Source organism: Rhinopithecus roxellana, chromosome 19, assembly GCF_007565055.1.
Source record: "Rhinopithecus roxellana isolate Shanxi Qingling chromosome 19, ASM756505v1, whole genome shotgun sequence".
Classification (NCBI taxonomy): domain Eukaryota; kingdom Metazoa; phylum Chordata; class Mammalia; order Primates; family Cercopithecidae; genus Rhinopithecus; species Rhinopithecus roxellana.
Genome location: NC_044567.1, coordinates 82,763,510 through 82,783,820, shown reverse-complemented (window position 1 = coordinate 82,783,820; position 20,311 = coordinate 82,763,510). Strand labels below are relative to the sequence as shown.

The following is a 20,311-nucleotide window of genomic DNA, read 5'->3' as shown; positions in this document are numbered from 1 at the left end:
AAGAACAATACTAATAATAACAAAACAAAGAGTGAAATAATGTGGAGAGTTGAGTGGCCAAGAATTCCATTTTGAGGGTCACCAACAGCAGACAGTGCAAACATTGGCATAAGAGATATCTGTGGTCCCCAAATTATGTACTGAGATATCCCAAGGCACCACAGCACGCTCACAGGCTTAGCAAGATGTTACAAGTTTTTTGTTTTTTTTTTTTTTTTTTTTTTTGAGATGAAGTTTCGCTCTTGTTGCACAGGCTGGAGTGCAATGGCGCATTATCGGCTCCCTGCAACCTCTGCCTCCCCGGTCCAAGCAATTCTCCTGCTTCAGGCTCCTGAGTAGCTGGGTTTACAGGCATGGGCCACCACACCCGGCTAATTTTGCATTTTCAATAGAGATGGGGTTTCATCATGTTGGTCAGGCTGGTCTCAAATTCCTGACCTCACGTGATCCACCCGCCTCAGCCTCCCAAAGTGGTGGGATTACAGGCATGAGCCACCGTGCTCAGCCAATGTTGGAAATTTTTAAGGGAAACTTAGTGTCATATGCAGGACACTGTGCAAACTGCTATTATTAAGCTATTGGGACCTAATTACTTAAAACACTGAACTATTAAGTATACATTCTGGCCTGGGGCACCATGAAAAAAATTACTAAGACAACTAATGGTACCCTGAACACAGAAAGTTTAGGAATCTCTGGCACATACAATTTTTTGTTAGGCTTGAAGGATATACAAGAACTGTAAAATACAAGCAATTTCAAGCCATGCCCATACATACTCGTTTCCATTTCAGATGGCTTAAATGTGATAGAAGCTGCTTATTAAACCCATTTTTTTCTGATTAAATCAGTGTGACCAAACAGTCTTTAGGAAGAAATAGATTATTCCCGGACATCAGGGCCTTCAATCACAGAAAATAGGTGACTTTCACATGCAAAATCGGTGACTACCTGATATTTTATCAACAAACTTATACCTTTATGGGGGTTCTATCTCCTTCAAAGTAGTCACTTTGGGAGATTACACTTATTCTGGGGGAAGAATGACTCTACTTAAAAATAATCACACACTTTGGGCAGGGGTGGTGGGGGCGGGGTGTGGAAATCTTCATTTGAAATTATCTTCAGAGCCCATGACACGGTGTTTTACAAAGATTCAGTGATGCTAAAACTCCAGCTCTGAGGGATGATTTAACTTCTAGAAATTGTCAAACACAACTTTGTGCTAAATCTGATCAACAAGGCAGGTAAATCAGAAGGAAACACCTGGTAAGGATTTTTGTAAAAAGCAAAACAAACAAAAACAACAAAAGTAATAATTCTCCAATGATGACACACACATCTCAGGGGAGGGAACAGATTCTAAAGCCTTTTCTGAAAGAGAAGTGGCAAAAATAATTTAATAGCATTATTCATATAAATATGGAGTCTCTCAAGGTAGCTACTCTGGTGGGCAATATTCATTGATACATACACACATAGGGTAATTGTCTTAAAAGTTAAGCAGATTACTTTTTGGGGCACACCTCTTAAACTAATCATATCACAAGAGAAATGACTATTTTAATAAACATTTTCAAAAATTTTAACATGGACAATTATATGAAACAAAATCAAATACATTTGGGGAAATAAGTATGATCTCTTTTGTAGAGCTATACTGATTTTGTAATACATTGAGAGGTGTAGACAGGGCCCATATTCAGATGGTCTATGCTGGTGAGGCATTAACTATTTTGAGAGTCATCCGTGAATACAGATGTCTTTATATATAAGTCTATATGTACAGAATACTCCCAATTTATATCTAGTTTAGGTATCTTGACTTTTTCAAAAGCTGGTTGATTGGAACTTACAACACAGTTTTCCAAACAGAAAACCATGCTGTAAAATTTAGTCTCGTGAGGCTATCAAGTCATTCTTTTGACTTTAGCGCATAAGATATTTAATAACAGTGCAAAATACTGCTTCTCTGGGGAAAAAGTGTTCTAAATTTCCTATCAGTATCCCAGGAACATGTCTTCCCTCATAGTTACAAAGAGATTTCCACTGATGAAGACAGGGAAAGAAATAGGACCTGTTCTTGCTACTCTCTGCACGTTACTCACTGCAAATGTTCAAAAGAAAGTAAATTTAAGTCAGTTCTCTTTAGAAGGTACTAGGTCACTGTTCTGAACCCTGCTTCACATCAGAATCACATGAAGGTGTGTAAAAAACAAAACAAAACAAAAAACAAAAAAAAAACACCAATTCCTAGGCCCCACCAGTTAAATCCAAATCTCTAGTGGCTGGAACATTGGCAGCGACAGTGTTCACAGCTCCCAGACAGTTCCAGTGTGCACCAGGGTTGAGAACCATAGACTGACTTGTTCTCTACCCTACTATTAATATGATTCTTTTTGCAAGTTTGGCCTAGGTTCACAGATGGGAGAGGCATACATATGAGAAGTTACACATTTTGTGTAGAATGTCTCAAAGTGGAAAAACAGGTAAGAGTAACCAGACCTAGACCAGAGAGACAATTTGCTTTACATCATTCACCAAAAGCTAAAATGGAGTAACTGGATTTTTTTTTTTCCCTATTGCTTCCTGTTTTCATAGATGAGTGAATAAAGTAAGGAATACAATTGCAATTTTTCTCTTGGTCTCAAAGAGAAGAACTTCCAGATTTAGGAAGATAGATGGGAAAGTGAATGACCATCATCATTAGGGTGATTCTCCTTTTCTGGCTAGAATAAAATGAGGACAGAGGTAGCTTCAGAGCAGAGGAAGCTCATGTTTAATCAAACAGATAGATCTTGGAACTGAATATGAAGAAGTGTTCGGAAGTGTCACACTCATTCTGGGTAGGAGCAACTCTTGTCAAGAACAAGGAGGAAAAAATGCAAACAGAGAAAACTATATGATTGCACTTCAAAATCTAAAAGGGGAAGGAAGAGAGGATTCAGGGAAGCAATCCTCTCCATATTGAACTTGAGGCCAAGAAAGAAAAAGTATGGTTTTCTTTTTTCTTTTTAAAATAAAAATCTTCTGTCCTTCCTTGTCCAAAAACAATGGTTCCTGGTTATTCATCATAGGTCTATATTTTCCCTGTCAATTACTTCACTCCTTGATCATCAAGAAACCTAGAGCTACAAATCAGAGAACCTATGGGTATATTTAGCCATGAGAAAGAACTTCTGTTGCTTAGTCAACCTGCTAGGAGCTCCTGAAGAAGCTCATCTCCTACAGAGGAGTCAGCTATTGCACACTGCTGAAGAAAGATGTGGCCTCAACTCAACTTGTGGTCATCTGGTAGTCCATGCCCAGGAATTAATTCAACCTTTCCCATTATTTCCTCATCTTATCAAAGAATTACTCACCACCTTTAATTTTCTCCTCTTCTAGCCCTTCTATGAATAGTAAGGCTGCTTCACTGAACAAGAAAACAAACAAACACAGCCAAAGAGTGCATTAACTACAAAGGCAATCCTTAGAACTTACACATGGCAGGAGGGACAAACGCAGAAGAAGGCACCATTTTTTTTTCTGTAGTTTAACACATCTCCCCCTCAAAACTGACAAATGTCCTCCTTACCAAACAGAGATGCTCGTGGAAACCATTTGGCAGGACTTGCAAATTGCCAAATATACAGAGAAACACACACACAGGTAGATGAACAGGTAGGTGGATATAAAATCATATTACGAATCACTTTCCACTAATACTATACCCCAAGTGTCAGGAGAACCAAATGTTTTACTCTTTGAGCTGTGATATGAGTGATTTTTACGTTTTCCAAAGTTAGGGAAAAGAGTATGACCACAGCATCTTGCCACTTCCCCTAAAAGATGTGGTGATCACCCAGGATTGGGCAGATGTTTGCAAAAATGGCAGCAGTCACAACAGCTGGAACAGACATTTCACAAGAAGAGCTCCTTTTTGATATTTTTATAATATTCTCAAAGATGCATATTAAATAATTTCTTCTGGATCACAGACACAATTGAACTTAAAAAATAAAAGCCTTATAAATATTGCCAACCCAACCTTGTCTTTTTTTTTTTTTTGAATCTCCCTTCTTGTATAAAATGGAATCTTTTCAAGCAAGCACTTAAACATAAATATTAAAATAATAAATGGGACGAACTACAAATCTACTTATAATTTCATCACTACTGTAGCACCTTTTTGTCAGGGCTAATGCATTCATTTTGTAAAGAATAAGAGAAGTCTGAGAAGCTTGAGGACTCATATGACACATCATTAAATATTTAATCACCTTTTTAAGTCCTAAGCCTTTATCATAATTCATCCATCTAGACAGTTCATTCTATACTATAGATCCCAAGGCCCCCTCAAGAGGGGGAATAAAAAGAAAATTGGGAGAGAAAACCCTCTGAAAGGCAGGGTTCAATTATCTCAAAGATGACTTTCTATTGATGCTGTAGTGAACTTGCTTCACCCCAAAACCCACCAATCCACAGTAGGGTCAACCGATTAAGTCCATTGCTTTTTAGTCTCCAAGAATCAGTTTTACAAAAGATGCCACATCTGTTCCTTTGGATTCATGTAGAGTGAAAAATGGATGTTGCTGGAAAAGAAAAAGAAAAAACATGGCATTAGTATTTCTCACTGACAAACAATATATGAGATTAGCAAATGAACAGATCCGCTTGGTACAGGGATTAAGTAACCCTATTAGAGCTAGGCTGGGCTCTTCCTACCCTTTCCAAAATCAAGCACACACCTAGCGATGCAAACGTTTTAAAGATATCTCTTAGTTGTCACTCTTGCCATCCTGATATCTCTAGGTTTCCACTATATTCTTTTTTTTTTTTTAAGTTTCATCTATGGCAACATACAAAGATTGACAAAAAAACAACCCAAACTCTGATTTACAAATAGCCCTGGGCCCCACAAGGTCATTTTAGGCTAATATAGTAGTAAGATAATAAGACGATTCATAGGTGTGTGCACTTTTTTTTTTTTTTTTTTTTTTAGATGAAGTCTCGCTCTGTCACCCAGGCTGGAGTGCAGTGGTGCGATCTTGGCTCACTGCAAACTCCGCCTCCCGGGTTCAAGTGATTCTCCTGCCTCAGCCTCCCGAGTAGCTGGGACTATAGTTGCTTGCCACCATGCCTGGCTAATTTTTTGTACTTTTAGTAGAGACGGGGTTTCACTGTGTTAGCCAGGATGGTCTTGATCTCCTGATCTTGTGATCTACCTGCCTCGGCCTCCCAAAGTGCTGGGATTACAGGCATGTGCCACTATGCCGGGCCAAGTGTATGCACTTTTATTTCTCAGGAAAAAGGTAAGTGAATGAGAAGTCAATTTTGTTGAACAGTAAATGTACAAGGAAGGTAGCCCTTGCCTTTGACATTGGAGAATTGGTTTAGACTGAAACAGTTAAAGCCATTTGCCAAGCCACGAGTTATACTTATGTCTCTCCTGATGAAGAGTTGATGCATCTGAAAAATAATACAGACTGCCAAACTCTAGTTATATGCAGAGAAAACTGAACTCGGAGATTGAGGATTGAAAAGGTAAAAGAAGAGTCTCTATCCACACAGCTCAGATCAAGTAAATTATAAAAACATAACAAGTCTTGTGCTTTGCTAAGGGAACAGGCACGGTGTGTGATTCAAGAGGTCATGCATTTCAAAACAATTCTGAACAGGAAGCCATTTTCTCTGCCCTAGAACACTTCTCCCCAAATTACTCAATTTTGTTACAATAAGTGGCCAACTCTCACAGTGGAACCTGCCACCTCTACTTAGAAAGATATATCAGGTCATGAGCCACAGTTCTTACAGTGGAAACAGAACCAGCCAAACCCAGTGGAAATAGAACCAACCAAACCTAACCAAAAAGGATAATTCCTACAGGCAGAACTTAGTCCCACGTGTCTCACCTCCCATGCTCACTTCCTTGATTGCCTGGTCGTACTCTTTTCAATGACCAGTTGAGTAGCTAAATGTAAGCATTTTTACATCCAGACACATAAGTGACTCAGTTTCCCCTGACTTTAGGGAGTTTAGTTTACAACCTTTATGTTGCCCAGCTGTAGGTTTTCTAATTATATTTGTTTTAAACCTGACAGCGGAGGGTTGGATGAGTCGGCTCTGTGGAAAACTGAGTTCACACCCATGGAAATTCTAGGAAACAATGCAAAAGGGAAAGGAACAAAGAAATAAAAACCCCAAAGAAGATAGCTGGTCACGATTAAGTATCATGACTCAGAAAATGGAAACGAGATTTTCTCCCTTTGCCCATCTGAGGACACAGGTTGGGTGCTGGCTCGGATCCTTACACTCATGAAATCAACTGAAGCTCTGGATGCCAGGTCCTTCCTCCCGAGCTCCCTCAAAAACTAAATAGCAGCCATACTTCTGATTAGTAATCATATACACAGCACACTTACTAAGGGCTCTACCATCATACTTACTAGCTTTCCCACATCCTCTGGACATTTGGAAATCTTTTAACGTCCTTAAAAGTTTTTTACTATCAAAACAGGACAGCCCAAACCTCAGATTATCTTTGTGACTGCTTCCAACACCTGCCAGCCCCACCTTGCCTTTTGTTCTGCTAGTGGCTATTAGCTCAGTGGATGTAGCCTGAGTCTGCAAATGAATTAAATAACCCGACTTGAAGTCTTTAATTAAAAAAAAAGAAAATCCCTAGGCATCTTTCCATTTATTCCCAGGCTGGGAAAATGCTATGACAGCCAGAAGGCCAGGGGGAGGGGAAAACGGGCAGGGATGTCAAATAGAAAGTGTGACTTGCCTTCTTGTGTGGATTTTGAGGCTGCAAAAGGTTAAGAGGGAACCCAGTCCCTTCTATAAGCAATGAATTAAGATTAGCAAGGGTAGCAACCAGGAAATGGGCAAATGAGGGAGCATGAATAATACTCTGACTATAGTCCCAGGCTGGATTTCCCAAAAGAGAAGTCAGGGAGACAAGAAGGGAGGACTTCACACCATTTAGGCTCACTGATGTGCCTGAAGAAAACATGGAGATCCATGAACATACTGTAAGGAATAGACAGACAAGCTACAGTCACCAGCAGGTCTCCCTGTCCCATGCACAGCACCTCATCCCTTAAGACTATGGTTTTGAATGGGTTCAGGCATCTTTGTTTAATATACAATTCAATCTAGAACTTCCTAAGATAATTGGAGAACATAATTATTTCATTGGGCAATCACTTGAATGAACTGGTTATCATTTCTCATGATTATCATCTAGGACAGGGATCAGCTACCTGTGACCCAGAGGCCAAATTTAGCCCACTTCCTGTTTTTTAAATAAAGTTTTATTGGAACACAGCCACACACCCCCCCCCCCTTTTTTTTTTTTTTTTTTTAACACATTGGCTATGGCTGCTTCCACATTGCAATACTGAATTGAGCCATTGTAAACAGCAACTGTATGGCCTACAAAGACTAAAATACTTACTATTTAGTCCTTTACAGAAAAAGTTGGCTGCTACCTACTTTAGAAGAATAGATTCTACTGAGTCATACTCCCCAGTGACATTTGAGAAAACAAGCAAATGAGATGATCTTAAAGAATACACACCCTTCAATCCGTGTTAGGGAGAGAAACATTTGGGATTTCTATAAGAGGAACATGTCTAGGTTAAGGCCTTAATTAAAATGTCCTTCACCTGGAAAAAGGATTCTTTTTTTCCTTCATACTTCCTCACCAACTCCTCAAATCTAAACAATTGCCTCTCAGCAATGCTAAAGTCAGGGAGTTTGGACTCAGATTTTCCATTTGAAAACCTCAATTCCACAGGAAAGCAGGGAATAGTTAGAGCCGTAAAAGGCAAGTCCATTTCCAGAACCACAAAGACGAATGCTGTAAGAAGAAAATGGGAACCAACATGGTTTTATAACATTAATATATATGTAGGCCATAAGATATCACAGGATTAGAACATATTGCAAATGTAGAATTCGACTTCAGCTGCCCATGTATATTAATCATTCTTTTTCTCAAGCATGTTTCAGTGAAATTTCTGATCAGAAACCACTTGGAAGAAGGAAAAAAAAGTTCTGTATTTTAAATAGCCAGAAATATATAGAAAATGTTCTTCTTGTCTGAAATTAGTTACAAAACAAGGTAACTTTAGAATAGGAATACAGGTGCACACTTGCAGTCCCAGCTACTTGGGGAGCCCAGGCAGGAGGATCGTTTGAGCCCAGGAATTCGAGACCAGCCTGGGCAACATAATGAGACTCCATCTCTAAAAAATAAAAAATAAAATATAAATAAATAAATAAAATAGGATTACAGGCTCCATAGTATCCTACAAGAGTAACTTTATATCTACTGTATTTTATGTGAAATTAATTCAAAAATGCCCTAGCAGGTGCATAAGCATATGTAAAAAGAGTAGACAGAACTGAAAAAGCCTTTGACTGGCTATTAAAAAATAATCAGGAAGAAAATATTCAACTTAAACATGTAGTATGCTAGGATTTTCTCAAACATTACTCATATTTCCTTCTTTAACTGTGAGTTTTAGTTGAATAAAACTAGTCGAGTGCTGAGCACCAGGGGGCTGCCTTTTAACGGACCCAATGGAGGCCCAAGGAGATGGCCTCGTCTCCAGTTCATCCAGTTGCAAAATGGTTCAATCTTCAATCAAAGCTTAGGCAACAGAACTGAAAACCTATGTGACTGGCTGTAGCTATCATACATCTTCCTGATCAACTTTCTATAATTCTTCCTGACTCGACATTTCCAAGCTGTGCTTCCTCATATCTAAGCCACCTCACCACAGCATTTGACATTAGGAATCCGTGCTTCTAAGACATGCCCTGAGTTGGTCTTGAAGACAGCAGGGTTTGTGGCTGGGATAGCAGAGGAGCAAGCATTTAATGCCTGATGAATTCCAGTAAGAGAGCAAGCATTTAATGCCTGATGATGTGTTCCAGTAAGAAAGGGTGTCAGTGTTTTATTGCTTTTGAAACTGCAAAAACCTTGCATAATTGAAACAAATCTAGGAAAGAGTTAACACAGATTAGCAAATAGTCTGAATTTTATATATTTCTTCCCCTCCAAAAATGTCTTTCTCCTTCATTCAACATATACTTAGATAAAGCAAAGCATTGCCAAGTTTAGGTCCTTGCCATTTGTATTTAGCTTAGAATCATTAGTAATCAGCTTAGAATTGTAGTTACCGAGTTTTTTTTTTGTTTGTTTGTTTGTTTGTTTTCTTTGAGACAGGGTCTCACTCTATCACCCAGCCTGGAATTCAGTGGCACAAACACGGCTCACTGCAGCCTTCATTTCCTGGGCTCAAGTGATCCTGCCACCTCGGCCTCCTGAGTAGCTGGGGCTACAGGCAAATGCCACCATGCCTGGCTAATTTTTTGTACTTTCTGCAGAGGTGGGGTTTCGTCATGTTGCCCAGGTTGGTCTCCAACTCCTGGGTTCAAGCAATCTGCCCACCTCGGCCTCCCAGAGTGCTGGGATTACAGGCATGAGCAACCACTGTGCCCTGCCTATAGTTACCACAATTTAAGAGAAGTTATTTTAATACAACAATGCTAAGATCTTACTTTCACTCTTGCTTTTCATGGATATAGCAAGTGATAAATTGTGAATGCTGAGGGAGTATAATTCAAACTAATAATGCTTTGTCTTACTTTTTTCCACCAAAGTGAAAACAAAAACCAAGCATTTTTTTCCCCTCCCTAGCTACCCACCAAAAAGTTGTTCATCCAATTTAGGCCAGATATTTTATCAAAAATTGATCAATCAAATAGCATTTAAGTTTTTCTCATTATTGAAATCTCTTACATCATACTTTCCTTAATTTTATCTTAGTAATATGTGGCTTCTCGTAGCTTTTAAATTCAAAAATATAAATTGTATACACATAATTTGCTCTGTATCATGACAGGTTTATCAGCCTGGAAAAAAATTGCTAAGAATAGTGACAGGTTCCAACCTATGTTTAAGAAGAATGTAGGATGAACTCTTTTAACTCTCTTTCCTGGAGTTCAATTCCTGTCACTGATGTCTCAATGAAGCAACTCTTCCAACATGGTGATGTGATGATAATTTAGGTCTTAGTGACTTTGCCTTTTACAGCTATTAGTATACTCATGTTTCCAACAATACTCACCATTAGCTCTGGGTATGTAGGCCGTTCTTTGGAATTCTTCTTTAAGCTTAAAGAAAAAAAAATAATCATTAAAATCTAGAAGCCTTATGTATTTTCATTAGACAAGGATTTCAGAACCTGTAGAACACTAAACATAATCAGCTTTAAAAGTGTATTGAAAACACAGCCTTCTATCTTGACTTTCCTCTTCTGTAACCCTTATGTATTATGTTTTAAATCACCCTGGTTGTACCTTAATGGGAAAAACAGTTGTGTGTGTGTGTGTGTGTGTGTGTGTGTGTGTGTGTGTGTGTGTGCGCGCGCGCGTGCGCGCACTTTCCTTTTGATACTTTACCAATGACATACAGACTAATTTTTCTGATCTAAAGCCATTATATTTCAAAAATATCTACTTTCCTCAATGCAGCTTTTAATGCCATTTCCACAGACAAAGAAATTGGCAGGTGTTTCTTACATCGCCATTTGTTATCTCTTCACTGTCAGGTACCTGGTTCTTTTTGCTTCTGTTTCCCATGAATATATAATTTGCTTTTATATAGTCCTCACCAAACCTGCCTGAGATAGAAGCAATAAACCCCTAATATTTATTTTCTTTTCCTTGAGACAGGTGCTGGCTCTGTTGCCTAGGCTGGAGTGTAGCAGCATACAATCTTGGCTCACTGCAGCCTCCACCTCCCTAGGCTCAGGTGATCTTCCTGCCTCAGCCACCTGAGTAGCTGGGATTACAGGCATGTGCCACCATGCCTGGCTAATTTTTTGTATTTTTTGGAGAGGCAGGGTTTCACCATGTTGCCCAGGCTGGTCTTGAACTCTTAGGCTCAAGTGATCCACGTGCCTCAGCCTTCCAAAGTGCTGGGATTACAGGTGTGAGCCACTGTGCCCAGCCCCCCATAACATTTCTAAGGTAATACTACTTGTTTATGACAAAGGTAATAAGACCTGTTTAGGACAGCTGATAAAAGAGAAAGCACACTCAGTGACAGCAATTATTCTTTTAGAAATACTTTCCGGTCATGTGCTATTGTCAGGTGACTTCTGGTTATTCTGCTCTCTGTTGACACAGACATTTAATAACATTTGATACTGGAGGCAATAAGTGCTGTTACTTATTATTTAACAGTAATAAAACTGTAAGATGAAGAGACCAACCCATCACCCCATCCTCAGCCCATCCCTATCCTTTTTCCAACTCTGGCCTTCAAATGAAAAAAAAAAGAAAAAAGAAAGGAAAGAAAGAAAAAAAAAAAACAGTTTACTTGGAGGTGGAATCCCAGGTTACAGAATGGAGAAAAAGATGATTTTGAAAACTATGATTTGCAAGGCAACCTACAGACTCCTGTGCCCAGTGGGCCACAAAATCATCCATGAATGAAAAGGAGCTTTGCCTGGCATTGGAATGGAAAGGAATTTTGCCTGGAATTGGAGGGATCAAAATGTAACTGATTCTTAGGTTGCTGGGATTTGAGCTAATGGATCATTTTGAGCAAATGAGATCTAGTATGTGTGGCGTGAGCTCTGCCTCACCCTCTGAAGCTAAGCATGACAGGGGTAAGGTACAGAACCATGAGACAACGAAGTAGTTCAGGCACTTCGAGAAACTGTGGTTTAAAACGAAACAAAATTAAGAAAAAAAAAGAGAGAGAGAGAGAGAAAGTTTTTGAACCAAAACAACTTAAAATCAGCCTACCAGTTTATTCCAGGCAATGCTGTGGGTAGAAGCCAGGGAACCTGAGACAGGGTACAGGTAGATGTGAGGACAGAAGTTTCAACCTGGAACTGAGGGCAGACCTAGGACCTAGTGACCTCAGTGACCAGACAACCTATGAGAGAAAGTTTCATCTCAACTGAGGATAAAAATAAGAGCGCATTAGAAAGAGGAATTAACAGCTGGCAAAGTCCGATTGCTATGGGAATGTGTGCTGAGTGAAATGAATGAGTCCGTGTAACTCCCACTGATGGTTTTGTAGGTACCTAGATGCTGAGAGTCCACATGGGTGGTTCTCAGCTGGAGGTCATTTTGCTCCCCAGGGGATATACGGAAAATGTCAGGAGGCATTTTTGGTTGTTACACCTGGTGGCAGGGTGTTACTGGCATCTAATAGGTGGAGGCCGGGGATGTTGCTAAACATCCCACAATGCACTGGGCAATCCACCACAACAAAGAACAATCTAGCCCAAAATGTCAATAGTGCAGAGATAAAGAAACGCTGTGCTATGTGTAACAGGTGATCCCTTCTTGTTGCTGCTTCCTCTCCCCTTCACTTAAAAGGAACATCTCCAGCTGGTTTGTCTGTCTTTAAGCACATTCTCACCACGACCGTCTCCTGCCCTCAGCCCCAGGAAGCCAAAGTGTTTCTTTCTAAGTTCAAGAGCTAGTTTACCTAGAAAGAAACACAGAAGAAGCAATGTGATCCCAGGAGTATTGCTGACTTGCACACAGACCCTAGTAAAAAAAACAAACAGGCTAGAAGCCCTGAATTTCCCACTATTGTTCAAAGCAAATCAAAAACCAGAAATTCTTCTCTATCGTTGGAACAATGTAACACGCTCAGTAAATAACAAAAAGCACAAGCACAACATTAAATTCACACTCAATATTCAAATGCTTGATTCTGGTGTCTCTATTTAGACCTTAAACTCTGCATTGCATCTGGAACATTCTCATTGAGGACCCAGGCCCACTCCGTTACTAGCTTTCATCAGCCAACAACAAAACCAAGGCAATGTCAGGAAGAAAAGCTTGTTTCTCAAATGTAACACTGTGCCGATTTTTTACTTTATATTTAGCAGAAGAGATAAAAGGACTTTAGCAGACTTTATATTTAGCAGAAGAGATAAAATGGATCATTTTGAGCAAATGAGACCTGGTACTTGTGACGGGAGCTCTGCCTCACCCTCTGAAGCTAAGCATGACAGGGGTAAGGTATAGAACCTTACCAACAGATAGATGAGTTTAAATATCTCCATTTTAAAAAATACTGTATTTTTTAAATGCTGTATTTTTTTAAAATATTGTATTTTTTTACATGCTGTATTTTTTTAAATAATGTATTTTTTAAAATACTGATTTTAAGTCAGGATATCTTATCTTTTCACTTCTGGAACAGCTTATAAAAATTTCTCGGCCAGGTGCGGTGGCTCACGCCTGTAACCCCAACACTTTGGGAGGGCGAGGCAGGTGGATCACTTGCGCTCACTTGAGGTCAGGAGTTCAAGATCAGCCTGGCCAACATGGTGAAACCCTGACTCTACTAAAAATACAAAAATTAGCTGAGCATGGTGGCAGGTGCCTATAATCCCAGTTACTAGGGAGGCTGAGGCACAAGAATCACTTGAACCCAAGAGGCAGAGGTTGCAGTGAGCTGAGATTGTGCCACTGCACTCCAGCCTGGGCAACAGGGTGAGATTCTGTATCAAAAAAGAAAAAAAACAAATGTCCAGATTTTTGTTAACTCTGTATAAAGAAAATATAGGAAAGTACCCTAGTTGATCCATCATAAAGTGTTAAGGATTCCTGAAACCTCCAAGACTACTGGCCAGTAGGCTATTCCTGGACTCATGGCCCCTGATTACAAAGTTCACAATCTGCCCCAAACACTACCGCAGAATATGAATGGAAAATACTTACACAGCAAAGCAAGGCTGTTTATTAAATTAATGTAACTGATATAACCCATTCTTTCCATCTTTTACATCAAGAACACTTCAAAACATGGGCTAAGAATAGCAAAATACTCAGGATAAGGTTGGGGGGAAAGTAAATTTTCCATGTTTAGTAGGAAGTACTTGAAATTCAGTACACAATAACAACTTTGGAGTTCAAAGCAACACCGATTTCTTTTTGAACTGGAATCAGACTTTTGAATTTTCAAGGGGCTTGTCATTTTCAAGCGTGCAATTAGCTAACTGCCCTAATTCTTTTTCCAAATGCCACAACACACACTTCTGACCATAGCTGACACTAAAAAACAGCTCATGCTGTCTTGAGAATTGCTAGCTTGAAGTCTGTGCTGACCAGAGGATTTCTGCCTATTTGAACTCCCCCGATCATTTCCAAGAAGGGCTATTTGGTGCATCCACAGAATAAAAACACATTGCGCCTTTCAAGGCGTACACTTGTCAAAAGCTAAATAAACATCTAGTGCCTCTTTTTACTGTCCTTCCTGCACAAATAGGAGATTGAATTTGACTGTGTTTTATACTAGCTTCTCTGAGTCAGACAATATCGACGCTTGAGTGGGCCTCCACCACCCTTCGATATGCCATCAGACTGGTCAGTTGGGCCCACAGCTTCTTAAATAGGCCTGGAGAGAAAGCCAAAGGGAAGTCCAGCTGTTTTGGCACTCGGCAGTTGATTTCCAGTGACTTCCTTCTGTGAACCGATAGGAAGAGTTTATGATGAAACCGGCTAAGATTCCAACCTTTTGCGAACTCGTTTGTTAACCCCTCTGCAGGACTAGAAAGCAAGACTTCTCTACTAGACTTCTCTATGATGAATCCCAAAACAAGGCTGACATGGTCAACACAACACAACCCAAGAACTCCTTAAAACCCCTCTGATATGAAAGAGATACATAGGAAAAAGAGGAAGAAAATCTCATTCTGTAGTCCTATCTCCAAATAAACACAGAAAAGAAGGGTTTGTAAGAAACCATTGTGGGTTTGCTTTTTTCCTTTGTGTTCATATGGTTAACTCTTCTTTCTCCTTCAGGAAACATTTGTCAGATGTTACTGCAAAAGAAATGCAAAAACTGGAACTCTGGACTCTAGGTCTAACTTTGGGTGTGGTGATGATAGCCTGTAAGAGCTTTTCTACTTCACTCCACAAACTATGTGATTTACTGTCAACTAACAAGCACTGATCAGTACTGATGGGCCAGACGAGTGGCTGCCAAGTCAATTCCCTGGATACAGAATTACGGTACCTAGCAACATGGAGATGGCATCGTGCCAAGTTGATTCCTTGGGTGCAGGTGTATGATAGCATTGTGACATCAAATGCTTAGGTAGCATAGACAAGTTCACAAATACTCTGACGGTTACCTAGGCTGTGGGTAATGTGTTCTTTTTCTACACACCAAAGACAGACGTAGGAGATAAAAACATAGATGTATCTATCTTGAAATTTGAGATTAAATATTTCACTTTCCAAATACGTAGCCTCCCTTCCCCACTCAGCACAAAGAGTTGGGACTTTCTGAGAAGTCTGGGAGGGCCACAGCCTAAGTAATAAAAATATAAAAAACATGGAGACCACAAGAAAAAAAAAGGTTCTTTAATGAAGATATGTCTCAATACAGCTTTATTCATGAGAAAAATAATAGCTGATAAAGGGGAGTTATGCGCACAGGGAATAGCCCTCTGTTCAACAAGAGGTAGAAGATCTGTTAACAATCACTTTTCTTCAGGGGGCTGAGGTAGGAGAATGGCGTGAACCTGAGAGGTGGAGCTTGCAGTGAGCCGAGATCCGGCCACCGCACTCCAGCCTGGGCGACTGAGCAAGACTCCGTCTCAAAAAAAAAAAAAAAAAAAAAATCACTTTTCCATTCTTTTCACCAAGCTCCAGATCAAACCTCGAGCTTTCAATAATCAAACAAGTAAAATCACTAGATTGCTAATGGATGGAGGTATGTACCCATATGTTAATATACATATGAAAAATCAAATTGCTTCCATAAATTTCTAGGACAGTCATAAACTCTAAAAGAAAATCTTTTTGAGTATAAGATGACTTTTTCAACCCAGTTGAAAAATAATGTTCGTCCTTAAAGGATATCAAAGAAAATATATTGGTGGTTTGTGGCAGGCAAAAAAATTATTGACCTGGAACAGGAGAGCTTGCATGCTGAAAAAGTCAATTTGAGGATAAGTAAGAATGCTCATAAAATTCAGAATTAACAATTCCCTTCTATTTCTTAATTCCCATACCAACAAAATGACTATTTTAGACAACTGATATTCTTAAGTATAGCATTCTACCAGAACTACAATACTGAAACTTTGACGAAGGAAAATTTATCTTTTAATGACTTTTAGGGTAAAGTAATTTGGGTTTTGTTTCTAGATATTTTCATATTTTATTTTATTTTATATGATATCTTATTTATTTAATTTTAATTTTATCTTATTTTAGCAGGGTCTTGCTCTGTCACCCAAGCTGGAGTGCAGTGGCACAATTATGGCTCACTGCAGCCTCAGCCTTCCATGCTCAAGCGATCCTCCCACCTCAGCCTCCCAAGTAGCTGGGACCCCACGTGTACACCACCACACCCAGCTACCTTGTGTATTTTTTGTAGAGACAGGGTATTATTTTTAATAAACCCAGATATAAGACAAACTGACTTACTTGAGTAGAAATGAAATGACACTGAGCAAACAGTATTAACAGAATTGACAGTTTCAGGAAAGCTGGGACATGTCTATGGCTCAAAATTTTTTAATTAATGAACTGTGGTAGCTGGGTTAAAATAAAAGAAAACGAGAGAGAAGGGGATATCTTAGCAGGTGGCCATGAAGGCACTAAGGGTGTTAAAAGGAGAGAGTAGGCACAGGGCAGTCATTATATGAAGAGCAATGATGTGTATCTGGAACTTCCACATATGTGTGCACACATTACAATTAGAAAACACTTATTTCTCAAGGTGTTCATTTTTAAAACACCTGTAAAAAGTTTCAGTGTTCTGATTCTTTCAAGAAAATTCTAAGTAAGAGAAAAAATACACTGGTGAAAGAAAAATCAAGCAATTGGATGATTTTTTAAAATAAATTGAAGAAAATAAGCCTTCTAAACAGAAAGTAGTTGACGGCAGGTCCATAGATCATGTCGAAACCCAGGGTTATCACCACAGCTGTACATAAAAATGATGTGAGAACATTTAAAAAATATTAGTATCTTGGCCCCTCCCCAGACAAATTAAATCAGAGTCTATGAGGATGAGTCCTAGGGGACAGTGATTTTGCAAGCTCACTAGAGTTTTATAAATGAGCAGCCACAGTTGAGAATCATTGGATTAAACTGGTGATTCACAGTGGTAGACTCGGCTTTCTCAAACTTTTCACACCAGCCTCGTTCTTACCAAAACTTCCTAAAGTACCCAGAATCTTGGGAAAAGGGGACAGGCAGGAGAAAGGTAATAGGGAGAATAATTTGAAGAGACTTAGCTAGGTAAGATTATTCCCCATTACCACCCCTCTTGAGAACTACTGTTCTGTACTACCCAAGACGCCTCATCCCTTTTTTTGTTTTTTTTTTTTTTTTTTTTGGAGATGGCGTCTCTCTCTTATCACCCAGGCTGGAGTGCAGTGGCACAATCTCAGCTCACTGCAACCTCTGCCTCCTGGGTTCAAGCAATTCTCCTGCATCAACCTCCTGAGTAGCTGGGACTGCAGGCATGTGCCACCACACTTGGCTAATTTTTATATTTTTAGCAGAGATGGGTTTTTACCATGTTGGTCAGGCTGGTCTCGAACTCCTGACCTCAAGTGATCTGCCACCTTGGCCTCCCAAAGTGCTGGAATTACAGCCATGAGTCACCACGTCCAGCCCCTCATCCGTTTTTTTTGATGTGGCCTTAAACATTTGAGGATAAGGCAATAAATAAATAAATATCCAACCAACCAACCAACCACAAAAAACAAGTTTTTGAATCCAGAATGCAAAATCATGAACCCATCCTGACAGAGGTACTACCACATCCAGCACACTCCCTCAAGGAAAACAGACAGGAAGTAGCTAGAAGATACGTATTTTAAGAGGCATCCAACAACTACTGTACTAGCACTCGAGGCTCCAGCCCCTCTCTAGTCATCCAGTCAAAAACAAAAACAAACAACTGCAGACCAGCCTCAATACATCATCAGGGAAAAGTACCAGGGATGAGGAGGGGCCCTGGGCTAACAAAGAGTCCAAGAGTTCTTAGGTTCACAAGCAACAGACAGTTGCTTTGTTTTATGTTTCTTCTACGTTTCCTGATGAATGCTGTATTCACAGCTTTATGTTTTTATTTCTTATTTATTTGTTTTGAGATGAAGGTTTGTTCTTGTCGCCCAGGCTGGAGTGCAGTGGCGTGATCTCGGCTCACTACAACCTCCACCTCCTGAGTTCAAGTGATTCTCCTGCCTCAGCCTCCCAAGATTACAGCTGTCCACCACCACGCCCAGTTAATCTTTTGTATTTTTAGTAGAGTCAAGTTTTCACCATGTTGGCCAGGCTGGTCTCGAACTCCTGATTTCAGGTGATCCACTTGCCTCGGTCTCCCAAAGTACTGGGATTACAGGCATGGGTGCTCCACCTCACAGCACTTCTAAAAAGCATGGAGGCCGAGGAATGAAGCCATGAGGAAGATGTTCCTTCAGCTTCCTCAGTAACTCAAACAGCCTTCAGAGCTCCAGACCCTTCCCCAGCAGTGAGTACTCAGAACGGCCCTCCTCCAAGGATCACAGCTGGGCCTGCCACCATCTCCCAGTCCCCTTCCTCCTAATTCTCATCTACTTCTGTGGGATGGCCAAATACACTAACCTGGTTCAGGGATGTGCTTCATTTCTGGCATCCCGCTTCCAGCATCACTTGCCATGATCATTACTATCAAGTCATGCCAGGCATCATGACCTCTACGTACACAGAAACGACTTGATTGTCTAGAGAATACTTTCCCTCTGTTGCTTTTCTTGACTGCCCTGGCAGTTTTCATGAAAATATAGTTTACCACATGAGTATGACTCCCTCCCTCTTTCCACCCCAACTTTCTTTGGATTCCCTTCCCAGAACTTCAGCATTATCTCTTATGGTGGGCAAGTTTCTCCACAGTTAGCAAGTATTCAGTAGCAACCAAGGTTCTACAAGACTTCTGAGGACCTAAGAAACACTCTTAAACTACCCACTATCTTCTCACCCAAAGTAATTCTTTGCCTCTGCTCCCTATCCCCAGGCCTCTAGTGGGTCCCATCAGCTTTCACTTTATGCTCTAATTGACATCAAACTGCTTAAAGCTCACATAAAGGAGTTTCTTGCTTTTGTGACATTGTGAATGATATTCCTTCTGTTTGGAATATGTTTCCTTTCCTATTTCCCTTTTGCTTGGAAAACACCTCTCACGATCTCAGCTCCAGATTTATCTCCTCCAGAAAAGCGTATCCTGAGGTCTTCCCTCCGAGTTCCTTAAATCGCCCATGCCCCTATCTCTATCACTGGACTTGCCACTTTATACTATAACTATTCATTTATGAGATTTCTCTACTTGACTTTGGGCTCAGCGAGGGCAGGGAGTGTGATACGGTTATCTTTGCTTCTCCAGCAGAGAGGGCGCACTCCACAAATGCTTTCGGAATGAATGTATGCATGATGGAGACAAACCCGATGGAAGAAACTCATGAGAACTCATCTTCTTCTTTCACAGTGACACTTGGGAGGTGAGGCTCTCTTACCACTGTGAGGTAAAGTCAACGAACTCTGCAGAGAACTTGTCTGCTGGGAGTTGTGGCGATGGCTCCTCTACCACCTGTTTGAGCTGCTGAAATGGAGTTCCCCATGAATCATAGGGAAATCGAAGGATGGCCAACTCAATCTGGAGAAGAGAGGAAACAGGAGACAACAGTTTCAACAGGGCTGCTTTAGGGGATCACCCATGTTTCATTCGTGGAGAGCCAGAGGGAAACACAAGACAAAGTTCAAGTGTAAGGGGTGGGGGGGGAATAAACTAATAATTTGTTCTCTAGCAATTTTCCCCAAATCCCTAGTGCTAGGGATTTTTAAATATTACTTACTAGACAAGTCACTTAAGCCTATCTAAAACAGGGCCTCTCACTAAAACCCACTGTGGCACTTCATAAAAACTGTAAGCCAACAGTATTAAACTTCAGGATGTAAAGCTACGAGGATTTCAAATGTTTGGTCTGAAAAGTAATTCCCAGCCTGAGACCTTTCCAGAGCTGAGCATCTACTGCCACCTGCAGGTCGCTTGGTGAAATGACAGGGGGAGAAAGCAACCTAGAACTAAATGACTCATCTTTTTTTGGACTGGAGAAAAGGCCACTTTGCATTACAGGATCACGTGTTTTCCGGGCAGGCAGGAGAAATAACTCATGGGATTTATTCAGCTGCTGTGCCTGGGGAGGAGCCAGGACCACAGTGGATAATTCCAGACCTCGGTGATCCACTGAAAATGTATGACCACCAAAGTGATGAAATT

The 20,311-nt window shown here is 40.3% G+C and overlaps 1 protein-coding gene across 4 annotated transcripts in view; it reads right to left on the bottom strand.

The window, feature by feature from the left end:
- The window catches only part of MAP2K6 (mitogen-activated protein kinase kinase 6), a 147,906-nt gene that overhangs the window by 14,467 nt on the left and 113,128 nt on the right, over positions 1-20,311 (bottom strand). For 2 of the 4 annotated variants that reach the window (XM_010353122.2, XM_030923484.1), the window contains 3 exons: positions 19,548-19,687; positions 10,125-10,170; positions 1,547-4,574 (listed from right to left, as the gene is read on the bottom strand). In XM_010353122.2, the coding sequence (XP_010351424.1) occupies positions 4,497-4,574; positions 10,125-10,170; positions 19,548-19,687 (264 nt within the window). In that variant the 3' untranslated portion in view covers positions 1,547-4,496. Of the gene's footprint in view, positions 1-1,546; positions 4,575-10,124; positions 10,171-19,547; positions 19,688-20,311 lie in introns of those variants that run through there. The other 2 variants (XM_030923483.1, XM_010353121.2) reach the window with 2 other exon arrangements.